This window comes from Macrobrachium nipponense, chromosome 5, assembly GCF_015104395.2.
Source record: "Macrobrachium nipponense isolate FS-2020 chromosome 5, ASM1510439v2, whole genome shotgun sequence".
Lineage (NCBI taxonomy): Eukaryota > Metazoa > Arthropoda > Malacostraca > Decapoda > Palaemonidae > Macrobrachium > Macrobrachium nipponense.
In genome coordinates, this window is record NC_061107.1 from 89,979,549 (window position 1) to 90,005,295 (window position 25,747).

At 38.7% G+C, this 25,747-nt stretch overlaps 1 protein-coding gene across 6 annotated transcripts in view; it reads left to right on the top strand.

The window, feature by feature from the left end:
- Nucleotides 1-25,747, top strand: part of LOC135215495 (pre-mRNA cleavage complex 2 protein Pcf11-like) — a 120,094-nt gene that overhangs the window by 33,650 nt on the left and 60,697 nt on the right. For 3 of the 6 annotated variants that reach the window (XM_064250263.1, XM_064250265.1, XM_064250266.1), the window contains exons 4-8: nucleotides 1,136-1,276; nucleotides 1,490-1,543; nucleotides 10,432-10,539; nucleotides 17,556-18,261; nucleotides 18,751-18,880. In XM_064250263.1, the coding sequence (XP_064106333.1) occupies nucleotides 1,136-1,276; nucleotides 1,490-1,543; nucleotides 10,432-10,539; nucleotides 17,556-18,261; nucleotides 18,751-18,880 (1,139 nt within the window). The remainder of the gene's footprint in view (nucleotides 1-1,135; nucleotides 1,277-1,489; nucleotides 1,544-10,431; nucleotides 10,540-17,555; nucleotides 18,262-18,750; nucleotides 18,881-25,747) is intronic. The other 3 variants (XM_064250264.1, XM_064250267.1, XM_064250268.1) reach the window with 3 other exon arrangements.

A 25,747-nucleotide genomic window follows, 5' to 3' on the forward strand; every position in this document is an offset into this window, starting at 1 on the left:
TAATTCCATTTAGTGTTATGACAGTTTGTTGCTTAAGGGTGGCATTGATGCGGCATAGTATAAGTGCAATTTGGTTTTGCCCACTCGCTACCTTCAGTATGCAGTATCGTGTTTGAAAATTGCAAAGCCCTTAGCCTGCTACTACTAGAGGTAATCTTTTCATGAATCAAAGAAAGAGCAATCTTGTTTGTGTGTGTTTATTTTTTCTATTTATTTATTTTGGGTTTTAATACTTTGGAGAGCATAAAGGTACATATATTGTATAGGAGTGTGCCTTTATATTATAAAGGTATATATTTATTTTTAGTGACTCGTTTCATAGGGCATCTGTTTCATGCTTGCTGAATTGAAGCAGTTTTCTATGCAAGGCTGCTTTTCGCTGCATGTATTATAGCCCTTGCACTCTGAATGGAATCCATTTTCTGGCAGCAGTAAGATCCAGAAAGGATTCCAGATCAGGAAGAATTTTTTGGTTTTCATGCAAGAAATCTTTACCTCAATTGGCGGTGTGGATTTTGTCTAGCTGCATTACCCACCCTCCTCTTGTCAATGTGGGAATCATCTAACTTTAACAGGAGGTAAGATTTATTCCAAATAATATAAATTTTCATAATAGAATTAATTGTTTGGATACTTACCTAGTACTGTTAAATTAGACCCCAACCAGCCTCCCCACAACTTGTGGGTTGTCAAGGAGAGTTCTGAGAAGAGCTAAAACATTGTAAGCACACCTGGTGGAGAACAGCTGTATTAGACAGTCATCTGGACAGCTATTCTATCTTGTTTGAATACGGACTCCTATTAGCACGGAGATACAGGCTAACTTCAACACTAGGGAAGAAATTTTATGAAAATTATATTTTTAATTTGCAAAATATAGTAAAAGGTAAACTTGACAGTCATGTAAAGTTTGTGTTAGATAATTATATTTACTTGAACTGCTCCTAATAGTTTTACTATTACTGGTTTTTGTAAAGTTATTCAGTAATTATGAATTCATATATAATACAAGAGTGATAATGAAAAACGTCATTTCAGTGTGTATTACTATATTGTTCAAGATTTTGTTTCACTTAGATAACTTAAGGATATAAGATGTTAAGGATATGAAATTATTTATCTTTGCTCTCCACAGGGTATGAAGGGAGCCTCCCGACCATTGACTAAAGGGGAGAAGGACTTGAAAGATCTCGAGATTCTCAAACGTGAAGAAGAGATACTAGAGTTGAAGAAGAAAAGACTCCTACTAGAACAAAAAAAGAAAGATATGGAAAAGGTGAATTTATTGCTTTGCGTTGGGGATTCTGATATTTGCTGCATTCTACATTGGAAATTGCATGATTAACATCAGGCTGAATGTGAAGTTGACCTTAATGCAATAAATTATAGTTTGTTTTTGTATTTAAACAAAATTTGTTACATAAGGGATAGCTAAGATCAGTGCAGATGTTGTTTGTAAATTAGAATTTGCTTTTTTATAATTTTCCAGAGTCGACACCAGAAAGTTGAGCCTGAACCTAAACCTGACCCACCAAAGCCTGTGGTGAGTTATCAGGTTTTTATTGTGATTTTTATCTGTAGAGATGAACAGTGAGTACCAGTCATCATCCTCTATGAGGAAGAAGGGAATGTATTTTAAACATATGTAAATCATTTAGGTTGTGTGCATCTGTCGGATGCCAGAGCATCTATTATTACTATGCAGTTACCTCCTATGATACATTATGTAGTTTAATTTAATATTATTGTTTATGCATTGTCTGAATAACTTTTACATTCTTCTACTGATTGTGTAGTAATTGTGGATGTGAAGTGTGATTTTGAGATTATGCAGTGTATGATCAGTAGTTTTTAAGGTAGTGTTTATTACACACATTTTAGGAACTTGTAGTTTAATCAGACCAGTATTAGATTGGTCGTACAAATATATTAATCGTATTATAGCCTTACTTTGAGAAATGGCTCCAGTCTCTACTAACTTGAGTTCTTGCAAGGAGAAAAGACTTTGCACAAGTCCAGCTCATGTTCCAATGGGCCAGAAGGGGAGGAAAAAGGTATCACTCCCCTGTGTGACTAATTTTGAATTGTTTGAGCTGCTCTTCTTCCCAGGATTATCATTATGATATGGCATTCATGATTTGTTTCATTATTATTATTATATGTTTGTTCATTCCTTGCATCACTTCAATTTTTTGCGATTAGTTTTTGATGTGTTTATTACTGTTCTAGTAACTTCTTGCTTTTTAGTTAGTGGCATGCTCACCACTGCTGTCACTGTCAGTACTATTTTTCTTTTCACTCACTCTAATTAAGCTCATCATTTATGTAATTCCTTCAAGTCATTATCCAATTTTTGCTTTGTTTGCTCAGCTTTTTTTTTTTTTTTTTTTTTTTGAGGGGTAATATGGGAGCATTATAGATTTAAGTTTTGTCCCTCTGTTATGTCTCAGCTGGGGTTCTTTCTTTACTCTTTATAACATTTTCCCATTTTTACTAGTACCCAGTAAGACCTTTGGTTTGCAATTAGTTACAACTGTTCATTATTGTATATTATTTTTGTTTGCTTAGTATTAAGACTGTGTGTAAGTGTGTTTTATAGTGTTTTATCTATTTTCATTAAAATATTCTGAAGTGTTTAGGACTATATACTATACTTTTCAGTAATCCTGCATATATGTACGTACTTGTGTACACAAGGATGTAGAATTATGTAGCCTAATTCACTTATGTTTTGCTTAGTATTAAGACAGTGTGTAAGTTTGTTTTATAGTGATTTGTCTATTTTCATTCAAATATTGTAAGTGTTTAGGACTATACGTATATACTTTTCAGTAATCCTGCATGTACGTACTTACTTGTGTACACAAGGATGTAAAATTATGTAGCCTAATTCACTTATGTTATCCTTGGAAAAGAACCTTTTTAATGCATTGTCCATTAAGGGCAAACAGTGAGTGGACTAGATTAACATGTTTAGGCTTTGGCTATTGGTTAGTGGTTCCTCTGTGTCCATTGTCAAGTGTATGCCATTCAACAAATGCTATAGTTGATGAGGCTGTAACTGCTGGAGAGGTTTCCTCTTTTGAGTACAGGAGCCATGGAGCCATTTCACTTGGAGTAAGGCTGTTTTAATATTAATGAGATTTTAGAAAGGCATGTGTTATTACAGAAACATCATTTTTATATATGTAACTTACCAAGTAATTACATTGTTTAAAGTCTCACTTGCCAGCAGCTTAAAAATATTAAAAATCATGGTAGCACTAGTTTCGGTGTGGGTAACTAGCCCCGCTCACTTTCAGGGTAAGAGAGGAACAACTTTAGCAAGGAGTTCAATTGTTTTCTGCCACTCTCAACTGAAGTTCAGTTGTGAGCGGTCTGCTTAGATTTTGAATTTCGACACTTTGCCTTTGGAAAGTTATTTGGCGAAGTATTGGTAGCCATGGCTATTTTGTTTTTTTGTCTACTTCTCTAATAGAGAACATTTTTCATTATTTGGACTTACGTATATTCTTAATTTTGACTCCCTTTAAGATGATTTGTGACTCAAGATGTCTGATGCTAGTGCTGCTAGCGTAAGGTATTGTAACAAGGGCTGCAATACTAGACTTACTAAAGAGAAGTTTGATTCACACACTTCTTGTATAGAGTGTAGGGGACAGGAGTGTTCAATTGACAAAACTTCTGAAGAATGTTCAGAGTGGGTTACTAAAAAGTGGAAGGTTTTGGGTTCCCATTTAGCTAAACTAGACAGATAGAAACGTAAGGCGGCCGCTAGAGCCGAGACTAAGACTGTAGATTGCAAAACTGTAGATAATTCAACGAAGTCGTCTATTGATAATATTCCTAATGTTTCTATGCTTGGTCCCACTGTGTCACCTGTTCCCAGGCCTTTGACTATTCAACCTGCTCCCTTACCCAGCTCCCCCACTTCCAAACCTGACCCCCTTGCAAGCCTTGAGTTGAAAATTGTGCGTAATTTCGATGCAAAGATGGTATAAGTTGTAGATACAGTGTGTCCTTGTGACTAAAGAAGAAAACAAAAGTGTTAATGAAGTGATGGTGAAGGAGGCTGCTGTTTGTCCCGCCCGATGCTTCTAGGCAAAGTTTACTGGCATACTCTCCTGCATCTGGGAGCTGTCAAACTGGAGGCTGTAGAGATGTCAGTGGGGTCTACCCATGGACAGTCATCCCCCTTAGTGAGACCTGTTGCAGCATCCCAGGTCGTGACGGACGGGCTGTTAGAAAGGCATCCAGAAGGAAATGCATAGGCTGTCATCAAGTTCTGAGGCTTCCATCCCTGAGAAGAGGCACTAGTGCGCTTTAATAATGAATAACAGCCATTGAAAAGGCCTGTGGCGGACTTGTTTAGCTCCCCACCAGTGCTTATTAAGTAGAGAGCCACTGCAGCCTTCATGTAGTTTCTGGGACTCCCCAGAACGTTTTTCTCCAGAACAGCCTGTGCCAGAACCCCGGCATTCATCTTCTCAAAACATTCCTCTTCCTCCTGAGAGCATCTACTAGTGCCCGAATGCTCATGAGCAGCTGAGCTGTTAGTAACCACAGAGCTCTCAGTAGCACCGAAGCACTCAATTGTGCTCGAGTCTCTAGCTTTGCCTGAGCTAGGTTTAGCTTTCCAGCACTCTCCAGTATATAAACACCCTGTAGTGCCTAAGAGTGCAGCACATGGATGGACTTTGCCTGCTTCTGAACGCATGGCATATTCCCAAACGCATTTGGCGCCAGATGCCAAACTTTTAAGAGAAAGCTACTCCATCCACTTCTGTGGATCTTTCGCTATATACTTGAGAAAGGTCCTTTTTCTAACTAGGACCTAGGAGTCTGCATTTATCCCCTGTTTTTCAGAAGAGGATAGTGAGGAGGATAGTATGGATCAAGGCTCCCCTCTGACAGCTTATGCAGCCTTACTGAAGCATTTGGTGCATAACCTTCCAGGTTTCTTCTCACCTGTGGCTCCTGGCTCTCTGGCTTCAGCTGTTTTCATTACTGATCAGCATGCCAATGCCAGGCTACCGGAGATGGTTCTCTCTCCTTCGGCAAGGAAGACTTTTAAGAAGAGAGAACAGGAAGTCTAACTTTAGTTTTTGCCCGTCACTTCTTGTGCAGTGGCGGTATTCGGCGTGCAAAACTGGAGAAGCTCCTTCTCTGGGAGTGGCTGCCTCCCAGGGAAACTTCTCAGATCTCATAGACTCATCACATAGGTCAGCTTTTAATGTAGCTAAGGTGAAGTTCTCCCCAAATGAGATCGATCATGTCCATAACAACCTTTTCAGGATTTTCGAGATTTTAGTTCTTTGGATTGGTCGGTGGGCGCTTTAGCCTGAAAAATTAAGAATGCCATTTCTTGCATGGACAAGAGCACAAGAGTTGGCCTTGCTCTGTGCATTAGGAGTATTGAAGAAAAGAGAACTCTGGTGCTTCTTTATGACGGAGTGTTACCTCTTCACAGAAGTCCACGCTGTTATAATTTTCTCTTGATCGTCGCCACCTCTTCCCTAAGTCGACAGTGAGTGACATTTCATCTGAACTGCAGAAGAAAAGCACACAGGACCTTCTAGCATGACCTGGTGCCTGTCAGTACCAGGACTGTTTCTCCCCTTCAGCCACTGCCCTTTTGAGGTAGCAGAACCAGATCACAGTCCAGACCTGGCATTAGAATCTTGTCCTTTATGTGCCAGTAGGAGCAAGGATCCTACAGTACAGGAAGAATGGAGTGAAAAGGGAGTAGAGGAATGGATTGTGTCAGTTCTCAAGGAAGGTTATTCTATTCCATTCAGAGAAAAAAAAAACCCCATTAGTCAACAAGCCCATTGTGTTGACTGCCTACTCGATAGGCTCTGAGAGGTTTTTGGGACTGGTGAATGAAGTGGCATCCTTCCTCGAGAGGAGACCCATTGAGGATAGATTGTGTTGAATTGGACAGTCTTTACAACTGTTTATTTGTAGTCCTCAAAGCATCAAGGGGATGGAGGCAGGTGTTAGACTTGAGCCCCTTGAATTTCTTTGTAGAAAAGCTGAAGTTCAGGATGGAAACAAGTCACTGCCATGTTTTCCATACAGCGGGGCAACTGGATGGTATCCATAGATATGCAGGATGCCTACTTCCACATTCCAGTACATCGGAAGTCCAGGAAGTACCTGCGATTGGTTTTTTGAGACAGAGTGTACCAGTTTCAAGCATTATGTTTTGGCCTTCTGACCACTCCACGAGTTTTTACGCTAATTATTGCTCTCCTTGCCAAGTGGTTACATTTGATGAGAATAAACATTTCCGTCTTCTTGGAAGACTGGCTCCTTCATTCACCATTGGAGAAGATATGCATGGAGGACATTGTGAAGATGCTTAAACTAGCATAGGAGCTAGGCATTCTAGTCAGCTTCCAGAAGTCCCAGCTGGTTCCGTCTCAGACAATTCTATATTGGGGATGTTGATAAACCCAATGGATGAACCTTCTTGGAGCCTTAGCCTTGACGGAGCAGTTTGTTCACTTAGGAAGGTTTCATATTAGAACTCTTCCGTTTTACCTGCTGGCCAGCTGGGACAGGAAGACATGTCTGGATATGTTTGTATTCCAAATAATGCAAGAAAGAAAGGAGAATCTCCGCTGATGGAGTTCAGAAGACAGGCTTTTAGAGGGGAAGTCTCTGTTGCCATTGAGCCCCAACCTATACTTTTATGCAGACGATTAGATCTAAAATGGGGAGCCCTCTTAAGCAACCGGAAAGTATCAGGATTATGGTTCAAACAACAGAGACCTTGGCACATTCAACCTCAAAGAAATGACAGCCATTCGACTGGGCCCACAACTAGTCCATGGTCAAGTACTGACTTTACATTTCGACAGTATGACAGCCCTAACATGTAGTATGAAGAAACAAGGAGAGAGACATTCATTCTACCTTTATGAAGCAGGGAGAACTTTTCATTTATGGGCAGACCACAACCAAACCAAGTTAGTAACTTGATTATTCCAGGGCAGACTCAACATCCTAGTGGATGGATTGAGCCGTTGGAAGCAGGTGCTCCCCCACAGATTGGACTCATCATCCTCAAGTGTGCAAGGATCTTTGGAAACTGTGGGGGAGAACGCTCGTAGACCTGTTTGTGACATCAGTGTCTTATCGCCTTCCATTTTTTTTTTTTTTTTCACCAGTCCCAGATCCTCTTGGGCTTGGGGCATGAACGCCATGTTTCAGCGCTGGTTGTTCTGCATGATACAGGAGGTTCTCAATAAATTCAGGAATAACTCTAATGTCAAGATGACCCTAGTGGCCCCATTCTGGCTGCGACAGGAATGGTTTCCCGATCTCCTCTTGTTGCTGACAGACTTTCTGAGGCTATTACTACAGAAAACAAGTCTGCTCAGACAGCCCCACTTCAACTGGTTTTACAAAGGATTATCCACTCTAGCTCTGACAGGATTCAGATTGTCAGGAAACTCCTCCGACAGAAGGGGTTTTCAAGAACAGTTTCAGAGGCAATTGCAAAGTGTAGGTGCACCTATTCTGACAAGGTCTATCAAGCCAAGTGGGCAATCTTTAGGGCTTGGTGTAGAAGACATGACATCTTGTCTTCTAAGACGTAGTAAGCAGATATTGCAGACTTCCTCCTGTATTTAAGGACATCTTGGGGCCCTTGCCTCTTCTACAATTAAAGATTACAGGGCAATGTTATGTTCGGTGTTTCAGCACAGAAGTTTGGACGTTTCAGCAAATCAAGACCTCTCCGTCTTGGAATTTAGATGTGCTGAAATGGCTGTCAGGACCCATGTTTGAACCCCTTTGCTCCACCTCACTAAGGGACCTTACCAGGGAGACCCTTTTCCTAGTAGCTTTGGCAACACCCAAACAGGTAAGTGAATTTCATGTCCTTGACAAGAGAGTGGGATTTTCACTGGGGGATGCCATGTTCTTTCACCCTGGGCTGTTTAGCGAAGAATGAAGCTCCAACCACACCTGGCCTCGCTCATTTATTATAAAAAGTTTAATGGAAATACTAGACTCAGAAGAGGAGAACAGCTTTTTGCACCCAGTGAGATCACTAAGATACTATTTACACAGAAGGGAAAAGATTCAAGGCCCTTCGAATCAGTGGTGGTGCTCAGTCAGGAATCAGTCCTGTGCCATGTCAAAAAATGGTTTAGTATTTTTTCTGAAAGATCTGGTCACTGGAGCCCATTTGCAAGTTGGAGAGGAGGACCTTATTTCAGTTAGAGCCAAAGCTCATGAGCTCAGATCGGTCGGCATGTCATTGGCCCTCAGACACAATCTATCCTTTTCATCACTTATACAAGCTGCATATTGTAAGTCTAGATTGTTCTTTGCCACCCATTATCTGAAAGATATGGAGATAGTGTTCAATAATTGTAGTGCATTAGGGCTGTTGTCTCTGGCTGGCAGGATGTTGGGTAAGGAAGTGTACAAAGTGTTTCTTCCTATCTATTATATTTGCCTTGAACTCAGGTGTTGAGTTGAAAGGGGAGCCTGGGCGTGCACTGTGCTTGGAGTGCCCTCCAATCTTAGTTTGAATGGTTGGGTGTTTTTTTATGTTTTACAGTGTAGGAGATATTTGAATTGTTTCTCTGGTTGCCTGGTTCGTCAGTTCTATGCCCAGGGAAGGGGCAACTTATGCTCTATAGTCACTGAGCTCATCCCTTGCTGCAAAGCCTTACTGTAGCAGTTCTCTTACCAGGCAAGAAAGAACAAGCATTGTACCAATGCTATTGTTTTCTATTTTCTAACTGATTACCATTTATAATGTTTTGGGGTAGAAGGTACTCCTTATCCCACCTCAATGTTAATTGGGAATTCAGCAATGTAATTACTTGGTAAGTTATGTACTATATAAAAATAAAATTTTTGTGATAAAATTAAGTTTTATATATACCAAGTAATTACAAATTAAAGCCCTCCCACTTGCCCTCATATAGGAATAGGGAGAAAACAATTGAACTTTCTGAAGTTGTTTTTCTTACCCGGAAAGGGGGTGGAACTACTTACTCTCATCGATACTAGTGCTGCCGCAATTTAGAAAATTTTCAAGCTGCTGCTGAATGAAACTAAGCAATGTAATTAGTTGATAAGTATACATAAAACCTGATTTTATCATAAAAAGGTCATATTTGTTCATAAATGAGGGAAATTTGAGCTGTATGTTTGTAAACACATTGGGATAACTGGATATAAAAAGAACCTAAAGAGACAGATTTAAGTTAAAATCTTGGAAGCATTAAAGCTTTTGCCGATGGAAAACTACTGGAAAATTCCTGTGGTATCACCTCCTTTGCACCATGTGAACCAAACTTAAGTTTTCTGGTTTTTTACAAAAGCTGTTCATTCTCCAAAGGGATTTATTGGACTTAGTTTCATTTGTTCCCTTTGTTCTCATAATTCTGGGCTATCAAGTTCATTACCTTTAATTTTATCTAATGAATGTTCTGATTCTGGCAGACTACTATGAGTTAATTGGTCGCCAGTTTTGAATTTGTATTTTTCTCGTTTTTACTTGTTCAAAAAAGAATGCTTTTGGGCTAGCCCTATGAGTCATCATTTGATTGATTGACAGTTTGTGGGGGCCATTCTTTACTCACATTATTTTGAAAGTAAGGTTTGTAAGGGCTCTTACTTTTTCTCTTTCCAGTGTTCAGGTCGACCAAGTATTTGTAACATGTTCTTTACCTGTAGTTCATGAACACTATTTATAGGACATTCTTTAGTCCAAGCTAAGTTTTGGCCATTTTGCCATAGATGTGAAGATATTGTGTTTTCTGTCTGTTTTATTTTTTAACCTTTCTTAATGCTGACATTAGATTGTTTAAATATCAGAGGCATTGAAAGGCTGAGTTGTATTTTTTAACCATCCACATTTGGGAAGATGAAGGTAGCTGTATGCAAAGTTATTCTTAAGTATAGGGAAACATTCATGAATGATTTCATTATGTATAATAACTTTTGTTATTAGCTGTCTTTATGAATAGTTTTTTTTTTGTGGATGTTCATACTTTAGAATATATCAGTTTGTTTCCCTCCACATTAGATGTAAATTTTCTTTGTGTAATGTGGCATCTTGTGTATTTTGGTGCTATGGTATGTTTGTTTATATAGTGTTAATAGGAGTGCAATTATAGTGATGATGCAGTTGAACTTGAGAACTTATAGGTGAAAATCTTGCCTGTATTTGATGTTCAAATGATTTATTATTATTATTATTATAGTGATAATTAATTATTAATTCTTTAAAAAGGAAATATAAGCAACTATTACTTGATATAGATTAAATTTGTTTTACCAGTTGATTTTCTAGTGTAATTGTTTTTATGTTTACAGCATGTCTGTTTTTTGTTTTTTATTTTTTTCTTTACTGATAGTCTGGTCATTATTTGTATGTTTGTCCCTTCTGTTACCTTATAGAGCAAGCCTACTGAAGACCCCTCACTTTCTGCTGAGAGGCGTGCCGAGATTCTTCGATCATACAAAATCAAGAAAAAAAGCCAGATGCCAGTTAAGGAAGACGTAAAGGTCCTTATGCATATGTATATGTTTTTCTTTATAGCATTTTATATTCCCTTCCTTTGCTTGGCTTTTGGTATGTTTAGTGGTATTTTGTTTTTAATACCTTTATTTGGCAGTCTTCTTTTGGTACTAATTCCCCAAATATGTTTATCTTTTCTCAAAGAAGGTATGCATAGTCTTCTCATAGAAGCTACTAATATCACAGAGTTGTGATAAGCTAATGGACTGCATAGATAGCTTTATTTCATGAAGTAAGGCTGTCCCTTATGTAATCCAAATTACAGTATCTTAGAATGGTATGTGCAGATAGCTGGTGGTTGGGTTTTTTAAAGCTCAAGTTAGTAGAAGTTAGTAGAAATACTTTCATCACTTCAAGATATATGAACATATTTTTCTGTATTATGGGCAATGAATATCTTATACATAAATCTGCATTAATTGGAATAATTGTTTGGTGCATGTAGACTTCGCTGGTTAAGGTACTTGCTTTTCTTAGAATCTGTAAGAGTAGTCATCCTGCATACTTTATAGGCAGGCCAGTGGTAAGTGATATTGGCCCTGGAATAGATTACTTGTAGGCAGTTGCACTTCAGTGTGGTCTTTTGGTTTGGGAAGGAAATTTTTCATTATGGGAATATAGCTATAATATATTTACCAGGAATAAAGGAAGTTACTTGAATTTATTGTATGTAGTCTAAAAACTGGTTCTAAGACCCTTTGATCTTTTGACAGTTACTCTTCATGAATGGAATAAATTTGACAAAAGATATTTATGCAGACTGTCAGGCGAAACAAATTACAAGAAATCTCAGTGAAATTGCTTTTAATAAAGTAATGAAAAAAATATTCAGTTCTGTCATATAAAATGATAAGAGGAAGAGGACATTTTTTGGCAAGAGAATTTTTTCCTCTCAGGCTGGTCGTATGATGAAAGAAAAAAAAACAGAATCCTAAGTCAGTTAACACAAAACTATAGAATGAATGAAGAAAAAGTATCTGAATTTGCAGATACAGTAGTTGACATTTGTCATTGCAAAAAATGACATGGAAAATGGAGTTAACATTTTAGCAATAGGTGATTCTTGTGTGTTTCAGCAAAATCTTTGCAAATGATAGCTTGTGGAGATTTGCCACTTTAATTGTTTCTAATAAATATTGATAATTCATTACTGTAGTGAGTAATAGCCTTAGGAATATGTGATCCTTGAAGGAGGCTACCAGTTACAGGGGACTGTGTATGGCATAGTGTAAATTATGCTGAAGGTTCCCTACAGCATCCCTTTGGCCCTAGCTGCATTTGCTCTGCCTTGCAATTGTCATCCATTCTCCTGTGCTTAGTTGTCCAACATCTTTAACTTCATGTTGGTCCAATTTTTTCTTCGTTTAGGAAAATCTTTCAGGCCAGCATTGCGAGAGTTTGAAAATCTGTGACTTGTTATGTAGTTATACTAATAATCATAACATGGCATCATGTGGTACATTTTACAAAATTGGATAGCAGATATTGTTTTTCAATCCCAACCATCAGGGTTGCAGGGATTAATTGGTTTTGATGGCCATTCCCTTTTTTTATGTATTTAGGAAAATGATATAGTGAATTAATTTTTTTTTTTTTAAATCTTGCAGTGTTCATCTTCCTAATATGAGATTGTAAGTTCACAAGGAATGCATGAGTGTTGGCTTTAAGAAAAAGTTTAATTTTATGAATGTATATAAAAAAAATGACATAATTAAATTGGGGGTCTTCATCATAACCTATTCTCTCTTCAGTGGTCCCTTGCAAAATACCTCATTATATAATTAGAGACTAGTGTTGGAGGCGAGGATATATGGTCGTTTCTTCATTCAAGGTTTTTGGGGGAGAAATTACAGATTTATATACTATGCCTAAATAAATATGTACATTTATGTTATTTCTTGAATACTTGAATACTTTGTCATCCTCATGCTTCCCTTGCTAAGGAGATGCGTCCGAATTTCCTTATTGTATAAGTGAAGAAGCTATGATACAGATAAGGTAGTTTTATATTTTGTACATATGTGGGGTTAGTATTTCTATATGAATAGTAATTTAATATATACTGCATAAACCCTCTTCATCCGTACATTTGTTTAAATTTTACTTGTCATTACCTAACACATGCGATTCATGATTGGCAAGTCTTAATTTTTTTTGAAGTTGTAAAATTTTTTTAGAACAATATAGTTTCCTATATTTGTGCAAATAATTTTATTCTTAAAGAGTACATATATGTACTGTTTAGTTTTATTCATATTGTATACCTTCATCTTCATATTTTGGCAGTTCTTTTCTATGAAGTATTTTTTTTATTAATGCCACTTTTTTCCAGTTGATATTATTACATACTGTATTATAATTTGGTTTGAGGAGGTCGCTTAGTTAATTTTTAAGCTATTAGGGCTTGCCCAAGGGACTTGATTGCAGATGGGTAAAAATAGGAGCAAAGTCAAGGTGAAGATGTTTGACAGCTAGGTAAGAAAAGACCAAATGAAATGAATAAATGTGAACTGAAGAAAGCAGTGCAGCTGGATGAAGGGACACTGCAAAGAACCATATGTACCATCTGCAGTGTGCCCTATTGGCATATTGGAGAAGTGTTTTTCCAATTTCAAAGGCATTTATGCTGTTTTAAATGAAGAGGAAAACAACAATATATAAATTTTCATCATTTCTCATTATTTTTGCTAGAACATCAAAATTCTTACTCAGGTGTAAAATAGCTCTTCTCGAGTTCTATACTTTGTTTAGGCCTCTTAAAACAAAGCAATTTCAGGAGAAGATTTTATTGTAACACACAAGTAGTCTCAGATACTGGCTCTTTAGGTTTTGCAGCTGAAATTGTACATTGCTTGTTATCGTTTTCTTCTCTGAATTTGGTCCTTTTTTTGCATTTTATGAGAGATCTGTTGTTGCATCCCTCTCATTTTACTCTTCATTCAGTTATAGAATTAGTTTTTATAATGATGCTATGATGTGGCTCTTGTCCATTAGTTTCTTTTGTCCCTTGGGCATGTTATTAGGATTTTTTTAGTACAGTATTAATTAAGATGATTTTATCGCTCAGAGAAGGTTTTATAAGATATAAGTAGTTCCCCTTGAAATTCATATATACATAAATATAAAAATATTTTTACTAGATCCCCCCCCCTCCAAATGTAAACACTTTACCCAAATAGCCCTTGATTTGCTTGTTGAAACAAACTTTTTGATTAAATCTTCATTTATATAGCTAAGAGCACACTAAGAAGATTATGCATAGTATGTTAAGGTTGGCAGTGAGATACTTATGCAGATACAGTATCGAAAGTTACTGGAGTAAGACACCCTTTTGTCTTCAAAGTCTGCTGTTTGCTAAAATGTGTAAATGAGAATTATTTGTAAGTAACATATCTATGTGGAAGAGTGACAGCCTTACGGCCACTATGAATATCAACATTTCTTTAACTTGTTACACATTCTAGTGCCTTCTGGTTTTGTGTTGAGTATTGAAAACTGGTCAAGTGAAATTGACAGACATTTTTTTGCTTTGCACATTTTAATGCTACAGCTATATTTTCATAAGTTGACTTATTATTTTATTTTTTTTTTTTTCTGTAGTATCTAATGCTATAGCTAAATACATGTATTGCACAGTATCCTTTATCAGTTAATTGTAGAGTAATTACATGTGCTAACTTAATTGTATAACTTTATCCATAAATATTTTGTGCCTGAAAAAATTGCCAGTCATGGTCAGTGTGTTGTGATGGGCTGTACATTTCGTAAATTAATTTACCAAGCCACTGATTTGGAGGACTGCTTGTTGGGTTGAGGAAAATGTTAATGGATGGCATGGAAGTATGTGATGATCACAGTTATTAACAAGTGAATATTGATTTTGCGTGCATTAATTTGTGTCTGGGAGGTGTGGTATTCCATCTTATTTTGTACAGTTGCCTTTTAGCCCCAGTGTTTGCCTGAGACTGTCTGCTTCCTTTTAACTAATAGTTGTTTTAAGTAACCAGACCACTTGGGTTGCAGTTTTTTTAATTTATTTAATGGTTGGTACAAATGATTGGTCCAAGAATGAATTGTTGTTGTGGATTGAAAGGACAACTAAGTTCCACTTACAGTTTGCTGTACTAGTTATAGTGAAAATGGTACCCCTAAACACTCAAACCACGGTGACTCTAACTTCTATTTGTTTTTTGTTTTTCAATAGACTGGACTGCACTAAGTTAATAAATAAAGATTTAGATTCAAGAGAAGGTCTAATGTTATCCTCATCTGTGAAGAATGTGATTGGTTATCATAGTCTTAAAGATTGTCATAAAGAGAGGTTACTGTGTTTAGTAACTTTGATTATGGAGAGTGAAAGTTTTATGATTATATTGTTTGGTTTAATTTTGTCAAATTAGAATGCAATACCAGAAATGGTACAAATAATTAATCTGAATATACAGAAGGAAAAACTAATGTTGTATTTTTATGATTAAGGGAAAATCATTAATAGATAGCACAACTCCCAGCATGGAGATCTGTCTTACAGATAATTGTTCTTGGATTCTTAAGAGTCTTTTGTTACCTTAAGGGGGCCGGCCGGCTAATGCCATTTTTTAAGGACAGGACTTTGATATTCATACCACGTAATAAGGTGACTTGGGACATCTCCAAACCGCATATGATTTTCACCTCTGACCTTCGGTTTTGTGATGCCAGGGCGATTTATCCCGAAAATAACCATTTTTCAAATTCTATCTCCTCCCTTGATATTTAATATTAAGACCTAGGATTACTACCGTATATAGACCTGATGTAGACCTTCAATCGAATGGGGAGTTTTTTTTTTCTAAATATGAATTTTTCAATATGGTAAAAAAATAAACCCTATAAATCAGGAGAAAAAATTTATATAAAAAAAAAAAAGACGAAACAAAAATTGGAAAAAAGGGCTCTTTTTGATTGTTCTATAATGTCTTTCTGAGTTATATACCAAATTCCAATGTCATAGCTTTAAAACTAAGTGAGAAGATAGATTTTGAAGGTCAATAAGTATAGTTTTGAGATACGGGCGTTCAAAGTTTTCCTTCGTATTTCTAAAAGACAATGTTAATAAATAATGATTATTATGAATGTATATTTCTTTTTTGTGTATCAATACACCAAAACTATTTTATTTATCATAATTTAATCATAAATGATGATCCCTTTGCTCATATATCGTAGCCTGGGGCGCTGCTTGAGGCAAGATGGGGCACTCCTGCCTACGCAATTCTCTCTCGGCTTATTACAGCGAATTTTCTTCTTCTGTATGTTAGCGAGATGTTTTCCTTGTATTTTCCTCTTTGGCATGATGAAATTCTTGCCGAAACAAAGAGAATGTCAGAGGTGAAACTGGAAGGTGTACTCTCTTTTTACAAAGACAATTTAATAAATCATGATTATTATGAATTTCATATTCCATTTTGGGTATTAAAAAACCAAAACTTTGATATTTATCATAAATGAAGATCTCTTTGCTCAAAGATCGTAGCCTTGGGCACAGTGTGACGTGTGCTGTCAGGCAAGACGGGCGGTACTATGCAACCCTCCCCTCTTTCTTCACTAACTACGTGTATATTATGATATTCTGTAATAATACTTGAGCGATTTTTCTTCATCTGTATGTTAGCGAGATGTTTTCCTTGTCTTTTCCTCATTGGCATGATGAAATTCTTGCCGAAACATACATAAACATACGTAAAAGCAAGTGAATGTCATAGGTGAAATCGAACGTGTAAACTACTTGAAGTTTGTGATCGCACTAAATCATGACTGGACTTGGTAGCTGAGCTGAAGTCTCCCTTCTCAACTCGGGGAATGTCTACAGATGCCATTTCTCCCAATTTCTTTGACAATAATTATCAAAATTTACGATAATAGAAGAAATATTGCATTATCTTGTACGGATCAATGTTTTAGGCATAGTATTGAGTTACGTTAACTAATTACCCTGTAACTACGAAAGTAAGAGGAATTTTGACGAAATATTTCGTATACGTATTCTCAATTGCCATATGAAGCTCCATGAATTTTTTCATGACTGCATTTTTTGCCCTATACCACCATATATAGGGGTTCCGGCCGGCCCCCTTAAGACAGTGAATCATCTGCTCATCCATGCTTACCATTCTCAAACTTGGAGTTCTCCGTACAGTTTACATATACTAAGTAAATTGCACTTGTATTTTTGTTTATTCCTTTGCGTTCAACATCCATACTTCATTTTCATGAGCTGTTAGTGATTTACACTGACCTCGGAAGGAGAATGTAGGTTTTAATACCAGGTGAGGAGTGGCCAGAAGGGACTTGTTCCAAGTTGAATGATATACTGGCTGTACTGCCCTATTTTATAAATTAAAATACAGCAAGAGGTAGAGGTACAGTACACTCCTTTGTATCCTCCTTAAGGCTAAAATAATAATGTACCAAAGGTAAATTGTGCTACTGGACTTTAATCCTAATTTAGTTTGGGTTATTGAACACTGTACAGGAATCATGTCTGCGTATAATCCCAACAATTGTAACCTGAAAAAGCTGATTAAGAGATTAGTAATGCAGCGAAACAAACTTAGAGTTGGTGGATGAGGTATCTAATTACTTTTGCATAACTGGAAGATAAAAGGACACAATATTTTCAAAAGTTATTTGGTGGTAAATTTTCATTCCAAGATAGTATACTGCACATTAATATTTTTAACTAGTTTTTGATATGCCCTTAGTATGGTGAGCTCAGCCTAGTTTAATACCAGAAGATGAAATGGCGCAACACAGGTTACTTAATATAATTATCTATTGGGGACAGAATTTGAAGGGTTGGATGATATGCGATTACAAGTACAGTATACATATGGTTTGTATGAAATATTTTTTTGGCGTTTTAGAATTGGGTAATTATTATAATGACAGTTCTGTAAGTTATTCAGGATTACTTCTAGTGCTCAAGACATTTAAATTAAATGTTATGATTTTGTGTACTCAGCAGGTGAGTGGAACCATCCATGTTGACCCTCGGCGAATGCAACAGGTTCTTCCACACGTAGCTGCTGTTTCAGTTCCTGTGACTTCGCGTGACCCTAGAACTGAGTCATCACGAGACCCAAGAATAAAACAAGATAAACCATCAAGGGATCCAAGAATAGCTCCTGAAAGCTCTCGTGATCCTAGAATCAAGGCAGAAGTCTCAAGACTTAAACCAGAAGCATCACGTGACCCTAGGCTAAAAGCTGCCGAGACTACTACAACTAGTATTAACACACAGCCAAAGCCATCAGAGCTGCCATTAACTTCTTCAAGGGATCCTAGGGTTTCTAATAAAGAAACTGAAAAAAAACCTGATACTAGTGGGAAAAGTAAAAAGGAGTCACCTTCCAAGCGTAAAAAATCTCAGAAAAGCGAATCAAGGGATAATCGATCTTCAAAATCTTCCTCACGGGATAAAGAAGTTGCTCCTAAACCCAAGCCAACTGAGGTACCGGAAACTTCGACACCATTTAAAATAAGAAAAACCAGAGCGCGTAACTATAAGGTACGAGAAGATTCCCCAGATGAAAAAAACACTTCACAGAGCAGCAGTGGGAAACGGTCACGTGGAGATCGAACATCAGGTTCAGAAGATACTGATGATAGTGATCATTACATGGGCAATTTACCAAACCAGTCTCAGCAGAAGCATGGCAACAAAAAAGGTATGTAAAAGTGATCATCTTGTACCACTATTTATCTAATAATAGTTTTACAGTTTGGATTGAAGTTGAGAAAATCATTTTATTATTTTACGTTCATAGAATTCTTGTGATTTTTCTTGGGAATATCTTGGTAATGTTTACTGTTCAGTCATACTGCCAGTGATAGTAACTATAAGGTAAACATTTTTCATCTCTTAAGGAAAGAATGCTGAGCCTTGACAGTACATACCCAATAAACACTGACCAATTTATGCTACTTAATGGAATAGTATAGGAAAGGGGAACTTTTATTGTGTTTATGATCACAAGTCTCAGCTGACATACTTCGAAATTGTGCACATTCCTGATTTTGAGTTAATTGTACTACATATTATGAGAATCAACAGCTCTATAAGCCTGTGGTTGTAATTATGAAAAAAAATTGCTTTTAAAATGAGCTCATCGAAGCATTATTGTTAGTTAATTGTGAAAATGTCTTGGTATTCCCAGCAAAAAAGGCTGATGTGTGTAGCCCGCCTGTAATTAGTGACACAGATTATCGCCAGTTCACCCCGCCAAAGCGGCAGTCAACATCCAACGAAAATGTGTCACCTCCAAAGAAAGACAAAATTATGGAAGAGTGAGTAGTTGGTTTGATTTTGTTTTGCAATTACCAGGTAAATGGTAAATTCTGATATTTTTTTCCTTTATTTGTAAAGTTTTATTGCTGTGATCTCTGTACTGTAAAAGATGGTGAATATTCAATGTTGTTAACTTGCAGTTGTGGTAAAATTAATATATTAGCATACTAAAACTTAGACATCTGTGTATATATATACTGGTGTATAATGCAACCTTTTAACCCTAAAAAATTGCCCCTAAAATAGGGGGTAATTTTATATGCCTAATATAAAAAGGAAACCTTAAGTGCTGCTGAGATTTTTAATAATAGGCTAACTCCTGAAGTGGTGGTAGTTGTGTCAATAGTTAATTACCGTCTTGGCTATAGACACTTAAAACAAAACAGCTATGATAACAGTAAAAACCGTAGGTAATTCAATGAATCACTAGTGACACAACTATTGGTACTGTAAACAAAACCGTAACTAGACATTAGGTAATTACTGTAATTAGACGTTAGGTAATTACTATAATTAGACATGGAGTGATTACCATAATTAGACGTTAGGATGAGTGAGCTCTCACATTGTTACAAGCTTTATCCAGAGTACCTTTATTGTAAGGCATTAATAATATTAGAAAATATATTCATGCAGATCTATACTTTGAACAGATATTAATCCGTTGATATTGGCGTGACAGGCGTTGAGCATTTGTCGTGATGTTTACTGTATATTTTTCTTAAGGAATACAAAAGTATATTTTGTTATGGTGAGCTTTGCCAAACATTTTAAAATATTAAAGATTCTGATTTTACACGTCTAGTACGGTAATTCCAATAGTTATGATTTTGTTTTTGTATCAACTGGTATTATTTAATTTGATAAATTGATTGTCATCTTTTACAGGGAACATACCTCCAAACATACATCTTTACATGAAAAATGGTGGGTTGTCTTACACACCAATTCGTCGTATTAATGTCGTTTTGTAAAATTACTTTAACCTCGGTTGAAGTGCTGGTGGAGTCTTTATTATTGTACAAAATTCAGTTATGAATTAACTATATTATGAAACTCCCAAAACACAGTGCCACTGTTTATTGGGTTTGGAGGATGATGTAGGCTCTATGACAACACACACACACTCTCTCTCTTTGTATGTCATTACATAATTTTAAAGTTGATTGAGTGTACCTAGTATACCCTCTACGTACATTAAGTACATGTTTTCTTTATTTGATTGAATTTTACCTTCGTTATATGACTTCTGTGACAAAAAGTTTGCTTAGTTTACTTTCCTGACAATAATGCAAAGAATATTTCTTTTAACCTACTGTGAGTGCACAAGAAAATGGCAGCTAGTGAATTAGTATACCTAGAGATAACATTAAGGGTAATGTATTAAGCTAATTATTCAATGAAATTAAAGTGCTTTGGGAGGATGATTTGGGTCATATTTAGTGTTTAAATTCTAAAAATAAGCATTTAGTATTATTAGAGACTCGTCCCAAACCGACACTACTTAGATTTAGCCTTCCTTGTGCTGGCAAAGGGCTCTTGCACTAGACTTCAAGGTTAGCCAAAATGATTTGTTTGTAAATTATATAATAATAATAATAACAATAATAATCATCATCATCCATCATCATCATCATCATCATCATCATCATCTCAAGCTGTATGGTAAGAGCATCAAGGAAATAGATACCCTAATCCAGACTGTAAGGATTGTATCTGGGGATCAGGATGGAGTTTGGAATAGAAAAATGTGCCTTAGTCAACATACAAAAGGGCAAGTAACAAGGACTGGAGGGATAAAGCTACCAGATGGGAACAACATCAAACACATAGATGAGACGGGATACAAATACCTGGGAATAATGGAAGGAGGGGATATGAAACATCAAGAGATGAAGGACACGGTCAGGAAAGAATATATGCAGACTCAAGGCGATACTTAAGTCAAAACTCAATGCCGGAAATATGATAAAAACCATAAACACATGGGCAGTGCCAGTAATCAGATTCATCGCAGGAATAGTTGAATAACACGAAAGGAAGGAGGGAGGGGACTACTAAGCATAGAGGACTGCGTCAACAGCACTGGGGCAATATATGAAGACCAGGCTCAAGAGTGCATGGGAAGAAGGACTGATAAAAGTAGACGAAGACCCAGAAATATAGTGACAGGAGAAAGACAAGCAGAACACAGGAATGGCATAACGAACAAATGCATGGACAATACATGCAACAGACTAAAGAACTAGCCAGCGATGACACATGGCAATGGCTACTGAGAGGAGAGCTCAAGAAGGAAACTGAAGGAACGATAACAGCGGCACAAGATCAGGCCCTAAGAACCAGATATGTCCAAAGAACGATAGATGGAAATAACATCTCTCCCATATGTAGGAAGTGCAATACAAAAAATGAAACCATAAACCACATAGCAAGCGAATGTCCGGCACTTGCACAGAACCAGTACAAAAAGAGGCATGATTCAGTAGCAAAAGCCCTCCACTGGAGCCTGTGCAAGAAACACCAACTACCTTGCAGTAATAAGTGGTACGAACACCAACCTGAAGGAGTGATAGGAAACGATCAGGCAAAGATCCTCTGGGACTATGGTATCAGAACAGATAGGGTGATACGTGCAAATAGACCATACGTGACGCTGATTGACAAAATCAAGAAGAAAGTATCACTCGTTGATGTCACAATACCATGGGACACCAGAGTTGAAGAGAAAGAAAGGGAAAAAATGGATAAGTATCAAGGCCTGAAAATAAAATAGATAGGGTGATACGTGCAAATAGACCATACGTGACGCTGATTGACAAAATCAAGAAGAAAGTATCACTCGTTGATGTCACAATACCATGGGACACCAGAGTTGAAGAGAAAGAAAGGGAAAAAATGGATAAGTATCAAGGCCTGAAAATAAAAATAAGAAGGATATGGGATATGCCAGTGGAAATCGTACCCATAATCATAGGAACACTCCATCAGATCCCTCCCTGAAAAGGAATCTGGAAAAACTAGAGGCTGAAATAGCTCCAGGACTCATGCAGAAGAGTGTGATCCTAGAAATGGCACACATAGTAAGAAAGATGATGGACTCCTAAGTAGGCAGGATGCAACCCGGAACCCCACACTATAAATACCACCCACTCGAATTAGGGGACTGCGATAGAGCAAAAAAAAAAAAGATTTTTATACATTTAACTTACCTGGCAGATATATACTTAGCTATTTGACTCCGTCGTCCGACAGAAATTCGAATTTCGCGCACACGCTACCTGTAGGTCAGGTGATCTACTTACCTGCTGCTGGGTGGCAGGACTAGGAACCATTCCCATGTTCTATCATATTTTTTCTGTCGGCCATACTGGCAACATCGTTGTGGGTATCTCCGGCTGGATTCGTATTTTGCATCGCAATTGATCTTCGTTTGGACTTCTCGGTGACGTATTTGCATTGATTGTACTGGCATACGCGATTGTGGACCGTTTTTGGAATTTGATTTGGATTGTTCAACATGATGTCTGATTCTGGAAATGTGGTGAGAATGTGTGTGAATGTGGGTTGTAAAGTTAGGATGCCGAAGGCATCACTTGATCCTCATACTATTTGCAAGAAATGCAGGATGTATGAATGTTCTTTTGGTAATACTTGTAATGAATGCAAGGATTTGAGTGCGGAAGAATGGAAATCTCTAACTTCTTACTTGAAGAAGTTGGAAAGAGACAGGGTGAGGAGGTCTTCTTCCAAACCTTTGTCTAGTTCTGTATCTAGCGGGGTTATCAGTAATATTATACCCTCTTCTCCTTTTACTGCCCCATCTAATGTACCTGCTCCTTTATTAGAACCCACAGATTCGGCATCTGAGATTGCGAATCTTAAAGACGCCCTTCGGAAAATGGAAACCAAAATGGTGGCCATTGAAGGTAAGCAGTGTGATTATAGTGCTGTGGATAGTGATATAAGTGTCCCCAGTGCAGTGGAGGGGGCTTTTGATTGTCTCCACAACGCTCCCAGGCCTAGACCTCTTTCAAGCTCCCAAGCCCAGAGGAGAAGGAATGTCGAAAGCCGTAAGGAGGTTGTGGAGGATCCCCAACAGTCAGACGTCCCTTCGGCATTTTCTGTATCGCCACAGAATGCCAGAGAACGCTACAGGAAAAGCGTTCTGCGTGAGTGTTTCTCCTCCTCGGAGAATTCTTCACCTAAAAGAGGTTGGAGATTGGCGGATCTTTCTCTCCCCCTGAAAAGACGTTTGGATGAACCCAGGATTACTTCAAGTCCTGAGCGTTTTCAAGAGGAGGACCATTCAGTAATTAAACAACCGAGGGTAGACAATAATGAAGAGACTAATAGAATCCTTCGCACTATGCAGGATTCCATCACTTCTCTGGTGGGAGTTCTGTCAAAAGACCCTCCCAGAAGGAAAGACGATTTCCTGCCTATTAAGAAGTCTAGGCTATCGAGGGTTCAGACTCGCCATAGAAATTTGTCATCCTCCGATTTGGAATCGGACTCGTCAGTCTTGCTTGCATAGGCCGAGCAGGATCCGTTCTCCTGTCAAACGCAAGACGCCAACGAAACGCGTAGAGCCTTCCAGGCGCGAGACGCCAGACAAGAGCGTCGAGTTTTCTAGACGCGAAGCGTGAAGCGCCAGCCAGGCGCGAGTCGCCAGTCAGGCGTGTCGAACATTCCAAGCGCGAGACGTCAACCAGACGCAAGACGCCAGTGTGGATCGAGGCGCCAAGAAGACGCGAGTTTCGAGACAGGCGCGTGACGCCAACCAGAAGCAGGACACCTCCCAGGAGCGAGGCGCCAGGCAAGCGCCAGGACTCTACGAGGCGCGAGACGTCAACAAGAAGCGTGACGCCTCTCAGGAGAGAGTCGCCAGGCAAGCGCGAGGACGCTCCAAAGCAGGTGACGCCTCCCAGGAGCGAGGCGCTAGGCAAGCGCCAGGACGCTATGAGGCGCGAGACGTCAACTAGAAGCGTGACGCCTCTCAGGAGAGAGGCGCTAGGCAAGCGCGAGGACGCTCCAAGGCGCGTGACGTCAACCAGAGGCGTGACGCCTCCCAGGAGAGAGGCGCCAGGTAAACGCGAGGACGCTGCAAGTCGCAAGACGCCAGCCAGAAGCGTGACGCCTCCCAGATGCGAGGCTTCTTCTAGACGTGAGGCTTCTACTAGTTGGGGGGACGTTATTGTTCGTAGTCCTTCACCTACTAGAAACAATTCTCCTAGAGCGGCTTCTCTTGATAGAGAATCGTTCAGGAAAGAGCGATCTCCTTCTAACCTTGAACTGGAAGAGATTTCGGAGGAAGAAGTTTCAACTAACGAGGGACTTTCCAACTATAAAGTTTTAGCCTCGTTACTTCTTGAGGAGTCTGGGGATTCTCTTAGTCCTGCAGCTCCTCCTTCGCCGAGATCTCTGTTTTCGAGCACACAAACCCCGAAATCCTCGGCTTTCTTAAAGATGAAGCCTGCGATCTCAATGAAGAAAGCCCTCCATTCTTTGGATTCGTGGCTTTTATCTAAAAAGGAAACTTTGAGAACTGTTTATTGCTCTCCTCCCTCCAAGCTGACGGGGAAAAGAGGCATTTGGTATAAGACGGAAGAGGCGATGGGATTGATGCTCCCCTCGTCTGCAGATTCAGATTTCTCGAGTCTTGTAGAGTCTGTGAGAAGACAGTCTCTCAATTCAGCAAAGGCGTCCTGGAGTATGTCGGAATTAGATCAGCACCTTAAGGGAATTTTTCACGTCTTAGAGGTGTTCAACTTCTTGGATTGGTCTCTTGGGGTGCTGGCTAAGAAGACGAGTGAGCCAGATTTTCTTGATCCAGAAACTTTGCACAGTGTCCTATCTTGCATGGATAAGGCTGTGCAAGATGGTTCTGGTGAGTTGGCGGCACTTTTTGGATCTGGAATGTTAAAGAAAAGATCTCTTTACAGTTCCTTTCTGACGAAAGGAGTTTCTCCTTCTCAGAGGTCCGCTCTACTATTCGCACCTCTGTCAGAACATCTGTTTCCTTCATCGTTAGTGAAGGATGTTTCGAGATCCCTGTCAGAAAAGGCTACGCAGGACCTTCTTGTGCAATCTACAAAGAAAATTAGACCTGCAGTTCTGACTCAGAAGAAGGTGGCTCGTACTCCAGTGGTTCCCTTTCGTGGAGCCCCCTCGACTCGATCAACTTCGAAGAGAAAACCCTTCGACAAGCGAGGGAGGTCTTCCTTCCGCTCTTTTAAAAAGAGCAAATAGCAGCCATGTCCTCCAAGCACAGGTAGGGGCCAGACTTCAATACTTTCTGGAGGCCTGGTCCGTAAGAGAAGCAGATCCCTGGACTCTGTCTGTCCTACAGAAGGGGTACATCATTCCCTTCGTAGACAGACCTCCTTTGGCAACATCTCCGAAGGATTTGTCGATGAGTTACAAGAACCCTGGACTGAACGAGACTCTCCTTCAGACGGTGGTGTCGATGAGGGACAAGAATGCAATAGAGCTAGTGCAGGATCCATTCTCCCCGGGGTTTTACAACCGCCTTTTCTTGGTTCCAAAGGCTTCGGGGGGATGGAGACCCGTCCTAGATGTAAGCGTCCTGAACCGGTACGTGGAGAAAAAGAAGTTCTCCATGGAGACTTCAGCTTCAGTTCTGTCTTCCCTACGTCAGGGAGATTGGATGGTATCCCTGGACCTTCAGGATGCTTACTTTCATGTTCCGATTCACCCATCGTCAAGAAAATATCTAAGATTTGTTGTACAAGGACAAATCTTCCAGTTCAGGGCCTTGTGCTTCGGCCTATCGACCGCCCCTCAGGTATTTACGTATCTGATGCGGAACGTGGCCAAATGGCTTCATTTAGAAGGGATAAACA